General features: G+C 68.2%; 1 protein-coding gene across 1 annotated transcript; it reads left to right on the plus strand.

The window, feature by feature from the left end:
• Positions 1-1,513: 1,513 nt before the first annotated feature.
• EMIHUDRAFT_119462 (hypothetical protein) lies at positions 1,514-3,502 on the plus strand (the record flags this gene model as incomplete). The annotated part of the gene is made up of 1 exon (XM_005767502.1): positions 1,514-3,502. The coding sequence occupies one exon, from the start codon at positions 1,514-1,516 to the stop codon at positions 3,500-3,502; it is 1,989 nt and encodes a 662-aa protein (XP_005767559.1).
• Positions 3,503-9,118: the final 5,616 nt, after the last annotated feature.

Below are 9,118 nucleotides of genomic sequence, written 5' to 3' on the forward strand. Positions count from 1 at the left end.
TCCCCGCGTCTCCTCCTTGCCTCGCGCGCCTCTTTTGTGGCCTCATCCCTAGCCAACCAGGCCGTCGCCCACTCTTGGGTGTCTGCCTCTTTTTATCTCTCCTCGCTTATCTCTCCTGGGCGTCCTCGCAGTCTCTCGCCGATTCTTGCAGCGACCTTCATGCCACCTCGCGATCGTCCCGCTCTCGTCGTTCTCTCTCCTGCCGCTTCATCCTCTGACTCGTCGCTCTCCTTGGCCTCGTTCTGCGAGCGACGGCGCCGCCGCCTGCCGATCCCTTGCTCTCGCGGCTTCTCCCGCCTCTCGCTGGCCTCTCGGCGCAACTCCGCTCTCCTCGCGGCGTATTTATTGCGGCCCCTCGTGCCTCGAGTTCATCGAGCTCTCTCCTCGCGTCCTCAAAAAGGACCACTCTTCTGTTTTGAGCATGTATGTATGTAGGAAGGTGAAGAACAGCCAGGCTCGGAGAGGACACCAGCGCGGCTTCGGCCACCGAGGCTTCGGCCACCGAGGCTTCGGCCACCGAGGCTTCGGCCACCGAGGCTTCGGCCACCGAGGCTTCGGCCACCGAGGCTTCGGCCACCGAGGCTTCGGCCACCGAGGCTTCGGCCACCGAGGCTTCGGCCAACGAGGCTTCGGCCAACGAGGCTTCGGCCAACGAGATTATTACTGCTCCACTCACCCCCCCCCCCCCGCCCTCCCGCCCCCCCGCCCCCGCCCCCGCACACTCGCACTTGCACTCGCACTCGCACTCGCACTCGCGCTCTGCCCCCCCGCGTGCCCGCTGCCCGCGCCCCTTCTCCCCTCACCCTCCGCCCTCCCTTCCCCGCGGCCCAACCCGTCCTTTAAGGCTTCGGCCACTGAGGCTTCGGCCACCGAGGCTTCGGCCACCGAGGCTTCGGCCAACGAAAAAAAATCCTCCTGCCCTCCGCCCGCCCTTGCCTCCGCCCAGCCCTCCGCCCTCCGCTCTCGCCCTCCGCCCTTGCCCTGGCCGGCCTGGGTGGCATCTCTTTCATCTTCACGCGCCAAGTGGGAGGGAAGTGGACGGGGCCCTGAGCCGACCTAGCCGCCATACGGAATGGGGCGCCCAACACGTGCCGGATTACCGGCCCCTTGCACGCCGGGCACGGCCTTTCGGTTCGTGAAGGGTCGGTGCATGTCGTGCCCCCCTCGGCCTTGGTGAGCAGTCACATCCGTGCTCCCCGCCATCTCCATCGCCTGGTCTGCGAATGCTTATCAGCCACGAAAGGAGAGCGTGGCCGAGGGTTGCATAGACTCGATCGCAAGATCCCAGAAAGGCACCTCCGCCTCTTGATGGACAGGGTGGCCCGCACTAATCGACCCCTGTTAAGTGACTCGTTCGCTTACCACCCACTGTGATTTTGTGTGAGCTCTGTGTCTTGCTTTGCCAACAAGATACCTCGAGCGCGGTATGGGTGGACATGGCGTCGGAGAGAGTCGGAGAATTCTTTCTCGATCCATCAGGCGGGAGTGCTCGTTCGCGCGAAAACCGACCGAAATGTTCAACCTGCTCCGAGCTGCTTGGGATACGCTCTGCGTAACCTCGCAGCAGGGCCGGCGTTTTTTCGCGCAGTCCACGCCGGCGATCGAGTGCCGTGAGGACGTGCTTCTGTCGCCGCCGGCGCCGCGGGTGTTGCAGTTCTCGCCGCCCACCGACAACCAGCTGAAGCGCTCCGGAAGGAAGCTCAGGGGCTCAGGCAGCAGCTCGGGCGCGCCTTCGCGCCAGCAGCGCACTGTCGCGCCGTCGCAAGAGCAGCACCGCCGCAGATCGCGGCGTCCGACGCGTCAGGAGCTCATCGCGGGACAGCACCCACCGGCGCCTCTCCCGGCCATCACAAAGCGCAGGCCCGCGATGAAGCGCTCGTCGCAGCAGCAGCCCAAGCGGCCGCCTTCGCGCCGATCCCCGCAGCCGTCGGACAGGCCGGTGCCCCTGCGCCGGCGGGCGAGCCGCGTGACCGCAGGCGGCGAGGGAGGACCGGCGCAGCCTTCTCCCGAGCCGGCCTCACTGCCGCCGGTGGACAGCGGTGCGTGCCTCGACGACGGAAGCTCTATCGTCGCCGAGCCCGTCGCGCTGCCGGCGTCGTCCTCCCCGCCGCCGCCGCCGCCGCCGCCGCCGCCGCCGCCCCCGCCCCCGCGCCCGCCACCGGCCAGGGTGATGGCGGCACTGGCGTCCCGCGGCCGCCGCCGCAACCTCCCCATCGCCAAGCGCCGTGGCGCCGTCAGTCACGCCCGCGCGAGGCTCTCGCGCGGCTACCTCGCCACGACCGCCGCGGCGGCGAGGATCCTCGAGGCGGCACCTGCCCTCGACGAGGGCCCGACCCGCACGGCGGCCCATGGCGCTGCTTGCACTGGCCAGCCCGCGGCGGGTTCGACCGAGGAGGTTCTGATCGAGGAGGGAGCGGCGGAGGAGGAGGCGTCGCCGCAGTGGCTCGACGCCGAGCCGTGGCCTGCCAAGGCCTCGTCGCTGCGTTTCGGGTCGCTGCGGTTGGAGTCCCTGCCTCCGCTTCCGCCGGCGGTGGTGCGCGCCCTCGCATCGCGCGGGAGCAACTCGCGCAAGCGGCCGGCAGCGACGCAGCTCCGCCCGCCCGCCCGCAGCCACTCCTCGCGCGGCCGCCTGGCGGCGCTCGGCGTAGCCGCGTCCTCTCGGGCGATGGCCAGCGCCGTCCTTCCCTCGGTTGCCGGAGCTGCTCCCGATGTCGCGGCTGCAGAGGCTGGCGAGGACTTTGGCTCGGGCGCGGAGGCGGCAGAGGCGGACGAGGCGTTGGAGGCGCAGGCGGCCGCGGGGGAGGAGCGGCCGTCGGAGGCGGTGGAGCAGGCGGTGGAGCAGGCGGTGGAGGCAGAGGAGCAGGCGGCGGCGGAGGCGGAGACAGAGCAGGCGGAGGCGGCGGCGGCGGCGGCGGCGGCGGAGGCGGAGGCGGAGGCGGAGGCGGAGGCGGAGGCCGAGGCCGAGGCCGAGGCGGAGGCGGCCAATGCGGCAGCAATCGCCGCATCGGCGGTGGAAGAGGCTGCTGTCGCAGCGATGGCGGTAGAGGCGTCGTCAGTCGCCGTGGCATGGTGCGCGCAGGAGGATGTCGGCGGCGCACCGCAGCCGGCAGCGCGGCGCCTCGTGCGCAAGCGCAACGTGAGCTGGGCGAAGAGCGACTCGCTGTGCAGCATCCGCTTCTACGTGCCCGAGGAGGAGGGAGGCCGCCCGCTCGACTCTTCGCCCGCCCCGACGCCGCCCGAGAGCCCGACCAAGCGCGCCAAGCGGCACGCGAACGGCTGCTTGATCAACTCGCCCCCGATGCGCAGCCGCAGGGAGTCGCAGCCCGGCCTCCTGCTCGCCAAGCGGACTGCGCGGCACCTACAGTGGGCGCAGCTGCAGCGGAACGCCCCTGCCAAGCGAGGCGGCCCATCGAACTCACCGCCGCACCGGCCGACGAGCCGTGGCCAAATCGCCGCGCAACTAGCGGCGGCGGCGAGCGCGCCGGATGTGGACCCTTCCTAGGAGCAAAGGAGGCGGAGGCCTCTGCTCGAACCTTTACTCTCTGATGCGGGATCCGCCGCACCATTCGCGTCGCCAGCGCCGCCCACGAGGATCTTGCACGCTGGCGCACTGCGACGCGTGCGAGCACGTGGACACCGGTGTGGGATGAGTGTGGCGGCGACGGCCGACGCGTGCATGGCCATTGTCGATGTAATGCATGTATGTGTCGTCCTTTTTCACATGTCGAATGGGAAAAACGTCAGCAGTAGACAGTAGGCCTACTCCAGACTCCTAACAACTAGCGGCACTGGACTGCGAGTGGAGGGAGGAGGCTGACCAGAGGCTGGCCGTGGCCCTCACCCGTGCTCGCGTCGCCTCGTTCGCGCTGGTCGCGCGCGCCTTTTCGCCCGCGTTCTTGCGCGGGGGTGCATTACGGGGTGCGGCAGCCTCTGCGGTAGCCTTGCGGCGGCTCTCTGACGGCCGCAGGCACGAAGCGCGTCTCTCCACGTCCCATGCGCAGCCAGTGAGGCGCGAAGCATCCCACCACACCAAGTCGCCGCGAGCGAGAGCGCAAGCCCCGGCAGACAGATTTGAGCCAGCCAAGCGAGGGAGGGGATCCCGGCCGGGCTGTACCGCGACGCCGGGCTTTGCCGATCTGCTCTTTGGCTGGCTGCGCCGGGTGGCCTTTGCTCTGCGGCGGGAGTCTATCACGACTGCTGCCCGCGCACGCTGCGCCGCCGCCCTCGCCGCCGGCACCGGGGGGAGCGTGCTGGCCTTGTCAACGTTGTGCGGTCGGATGCGGTTCGCGACCAGTTCCAGCTGCGACTGCCTGTATGTCCGGAGCGCAACGAGATTGACTTCCGCGCTTGTGCCAGGCTGCGCCCGCCACGGCTTGAGCCGCTGCGTGAGGCGATCCCAGGGCTCATACGGGAGTGAGAGGGCGCGCTCCAGGAGCAGCACAGAGCTCTGCACGGCACCGCCGGTGCCCGTCCCCGAGAATATGGACCTGAGCACGCTTCCAAGGCCGGTTCGTTCGGCCCAGTCCCTCCAAGGGTTGGGCTCCACACCAGCCCGCTGCTGCTTGCTCGGTCGCGATGGTTCTCGCTTGGCGGTGCGTGGCTTTTGACGCTCACGGGGAGGTTGCTGTCGCTGCGCGGCGAGCTCATCTCCAGACCAGCCGGCAAGAGCGGCATCCAGCTGGCGCAAGCGCTCCAGAATGGGTCCCAGGGATGATGCGGCAGCGGCCGACGGTGCATCAACAGGCGCAGCGTGTCTCGATCCCGCCGTTTCGCAAGTGCCCTCGCGGGCGTCGTTGCAACCACTGGCTTCCAAGCGCTCGAGCGCGTTGAAATCGTCGTCGAGCGATTGGGCCTCGTCGGCGAACTGCTGCGCCTGCCGCTGGGCGTACCCGCGTGCATTTGCGTCGGCATTGGCGTAGAGCCGCTGCGCCTCGAGCTCCTCCGACGCATCAGCCTCCATCGCTGCCTTTGCCTCTTGGTCGTGCTGCTCGAGCAGCGTGTGCGCCAGTGTGCTCGCCGCCCTTTGGATTTGTGCGCTCGTCTGCTCGTCCGCCTTGGCCGCCAGCGCCTCCACTTGCTCTCGGTCCTTGTCCCCACGGCAGCGCTCTGCTGCCAGCCGGCGCGCATCGACCACCGCGGCTGCGGAGCCATCGGATCGTTCCGCCTCGGCTGCTAGCTCCGCCTTGGCCGCAAGCTCCGCCTTGTGCTTGCTCGCCCGAAGCCGCTCGGCCGCCATTCGTCGGCCCTCCTCCGCTCTGGCCTGGGCAGCAGCGGCAGCTGCCACCTCCGCCGCCTCTACCGCGGCTGCCTCGTCCGCGCTCAGAGCCGGAGGCCGTCTGGGGAGCGATGGCTTGCGGCTTGCGGGCCGCGTCGATGGCGCGGGTGCCTGCTGGCAAAGCCCGGCGGAGCTCGCTGGCGAAGGACTGCCGTCCGAATGCGCTGATTTCTCCTGCGGGGTGCTTTGGCTCGGACGATCGAGGGAGGCCTCTTGCTCAGTCACTGCATCGGGCAAGGAGAGCCCGAGGCGGGCGCGGAGCTCATCCACTGAGCGCTGCTGCCGCTGATCCTCAGCCACAAACTCGGACGGCACATCGATGGTTCGGCGGGGCATAAGGTCTGCCCCTGTCCTCTCCTGCGTGCTCTCCCCATCCTCGTTGCCGTCCGGAATGGCGGCCATATATCTGTGCGCCGGCGCGTGAAACGTCTGAACCAAAATTGTCACGCCGCTGTACGAGTAGCATGTGTGTGAGCTGTGAGCTGCCGTGAGGGTCCGCCCGCAGATCCGCAGAGGCATTTTGTGTATCCCGAGTCGATTGGTGTGTAGACGCCAACGACTGGGTGAGCCATCCTGTGTGTAATTAATTGCGACACGGATCTCGCGATCCCGATAATGTATCGCAAAAATCGGCCGTCGGCGTCGCGGCTGTGCCGCCGCTACTTGTGCCGCCGCTGCCACACATGATGCGACATGGTGTCACATGAATCTCGCATTCCTTCTCCACACTCCAGAAGAAGGAGCAGAGAGAAATTCAAGCGAAATCAGACTCTCCCGAAAATGGCGGGAAAAAACTAATCGCTGTAAATCGTCACCGTATGTGTCCTATCCTTTTCCCTCCCTCGCGAACCCCAGCGGCGACTCGCCGCAACGCGGACAAGCCGGCCTCGCCTGGTGCAAGCAAGCCGCGGCCAGGCAGTAGTGGCAAAAGGCACAGCCACACGCCGCGGTCCGCGGCGCGTGCATGGGCGCGGCACCGCAAAACCCGCAGGCCGCGAGAGCCGCCCGCGTCGGCGCCGCGTCGCCCGAGGAGCCCGCCGGGCCGTCGGCGGGAGGGTGTTCTGGCGTCACACGCAGCGGCTGTGGCGCTGGCTGCGCCGACGGCGCCGCCAGCGACCTGCGGAGAGCCTGGAGCGCGGCGGCGAGGTCTGCCATGGTGCGCCAGGCGAGCTCCTGGTTCATAAAGGAGAAGTCCGGCCCGCGCGGCTCGTGCGGCGAGGCGTACACTAGCCGCAGACCAAGAAGGGCGAGCGGGAGCGAAGGCGACCCGTTCCCGCGCCAAAGGTGCCTGACGGCTGCGGCCAGCGCGGCGACCGAGCACGCCGCCTCGAGCCGCTGCATCAGCCGCCACCGCCACAGCCGCAGCTCTGCCGCCTGCTGCGACTCCCCAACGTCACCGCCGTGCGTGAGCATGCGGCCAAGCCGCGCCCACAGGTACGGCAGCAGCACGCCCACGAGAAGGAGGCCCAGCCGCCGAGAGCGCGGGAGCGGCGTGTCTGAGGCAGGCCTGCCGCTCGCGGTGGGCGGGAGGTGGATGGCCGGACCGTACGCCGAGGCGTGTCGCGCCGCCACGCGCAGTCCCTGGAGGGCCTGTCCGGGCGATTGGCCCTCGCTGCCTGCAGACAGTGCCCACATCGCCGTGGCGAGCAGCGCACGCAGCTCCGGCCGCACAAGCTCGCAGGCGGCCGCTCCAAAGTGCGACGCCGCCCGCTCCGCGTAGGCTGACAGCAGCGCCGTCAGCTCGCGGTCAAGGGTGCAGGCGTCCAGCGAGTGGGCGCGGAGGGCGGCCATCGGACGCGGAACGGATCGTGTGAGGCTCGTGCGAGGCTGCCTGCAGGATTTGGGTCTCAGGCCGTCGAGGTGAACGTGAGTTTTCACTTGCGCCTGCCTGTGTTCCGGCTCCTACCCGGATAGGGGGTCTGCTGGCCCCTCCCAGATAGGTAGGTCTTGTTTGGCCCAAAAGGGCCCTGCAATCGGTCGGTACAGGATTTTCATCTTTTTTCGCTTCGCTGCGCGGCCCGGGATGGTGGTAGGTAGGGCGTTTAGGCGCGAGTCAGTGCGGACAGACCCCCTATCCGGGTAGGAGCCGGAACCCTGGTGTGGCGAACGCGGGCCCTCGCGACTGCCGCGCTCGCCTGCCCGTCTCTGGCGGCATATATGCTGTCCACCGCCTGCCGCCACGACGCGGACGGCGACCTCGACCCGCCCCGCGGAAGGGAGAGGCCTGCCGTGTCGCTTAGCCGGGCGCTCGACGGCGGCTACCTCGCGTCGAGCCTAAACTTCTCTCACGACCGCATCACCGACGCGACCGGCAAGGCCGTGATGATGCGTTGGGAGGAGCCCATCATGCGCGCCCACGCCGCTGCGCTCTGCTGCGGCGCTCCGTCGCTCTCCGGCTCGGATGTCCTCAACATAGGCTTCGGGATGGGGCTGTTCGACGAGGCAGCGCAGGCCCTCGGGCCTCGTTCGCACACCATCGTCGAGGCGCACCCCGACGTGTGGGCCAACATGCACGCCCGCGGCTGGGCGTCGCGGCCGCGCTGCGCTCTCGTCTTTGGCCGCTGGCAGGAGGCGCTGCCTCGGCTCGGCTTGTACGACGCCATCTTCTACGACACGTTTGGCGAGGGCGTCGCCGAGTTCGACGCTTTCTGCGCGGTGCTGCCCGCGCTGCTCCGGCCCGGCGGCCGCTTCTCCTTCTTCAACGGCTTTTGCGCCCACTCCGCCCGCCTGCACACCTCGTTTGCCATGCGCACGAGCGCGTGTCTCGGCGTCCTCGGCCTGCGGTGCCGCTTCCAACTTGTGCCGTGCGAGCCACCGGGCGAAGAGGGGTGGCGCGGAGTGAGCGGGAGGTACTGGACCTTTGATAGCTACATGCTGCCCGTGGCAACTCTGGACGAACCGTCGAGTGTCGCGCGGACACGCCGCCGGACGCAGAGCCAGGGGGCCGATAATGCGATGGTTGCTGCGCAAGGTTGATGTGTTCTGACAGTACAGGATGACAGTGGTAAGGGTGACAGGGTGTGCGGTTATAGCTGCGCGCAAGAGAGTCGACAAGAGAGGTGCGCGGGTGCGCATTCTAGAGTGATGAGTGTGTACAGACTAACGTAAAAGAAACACGTACACGGCAAAGTTGGTAGTAGCCCTGGCGCACATAACTCTTGTGCGTTCCTGTACTCACGAGCTTCTGACCTTCTGTGCGGCCTCTCCGCCCCATCCTCTTTGGCTTTGCGCTTGCGGCTTGCGCTGTGCATCCTAGTTCCTAGATCCTACTTCCTAGAGGGAGCGGACCGTGAGTTGAGGAAATCGAGGGACGCGACCCACTTCGCCACAGACGGTCCCGCGCCTCGCCGCTATGACCGCTGCACGGCCCATACCATCCGCTGTGCAGCGGTCTTTGTCCGGAGTGAAAAGTCCAACGCGCTCGTCGGTGGCGGTGTCCCTCGATTTCGCCGCGCTCGGCGAACCTCGACAGCGCTTTCGGTGGCATGCAGCTCTTTGCTAGCCCGGTCGAACACTGCCCAAACAAATAAATTCCCCCTTCGAGCTGAGAGGTTTTGGGATTTCGCTCCGAGCGACGGTCCAACGAGAATCGTCAAAATCAGGCAACAAGAGACCGGTAGCGCCAGCATGTCGGTGCGTCTTTCTCATGCTCGCGCGCCCGCCGCGCCCGAACTATGCACGGGCCCGGCTCGCCCGCTTGGGGATCCACCCGGCACATCCCCGCCCCCCACCTGCCGGCTTGCCTGCCGTCAGTTCACGCAGGATCGCCCTCCACAAATCCACCAGTTTTTGGGCTGCCTTCAGCCTCGCCTCACAGCCGACCTTCTGGTCGTACGCGGGTTC

This window comes from Emiliania huxleyi, assembly GCF_000372725.1.
Source record: "Emiliania huxleyi CCMP1516 unplaced genomic scaffold EMIHUscaffold_488, whole genome shotgun sequence".
Lineage (NCBI taxonomy): Eukaryota > Haptophyta > Isochrysidales > Noelaerhabdaceae > Emiliania > Emiliania huxleyi.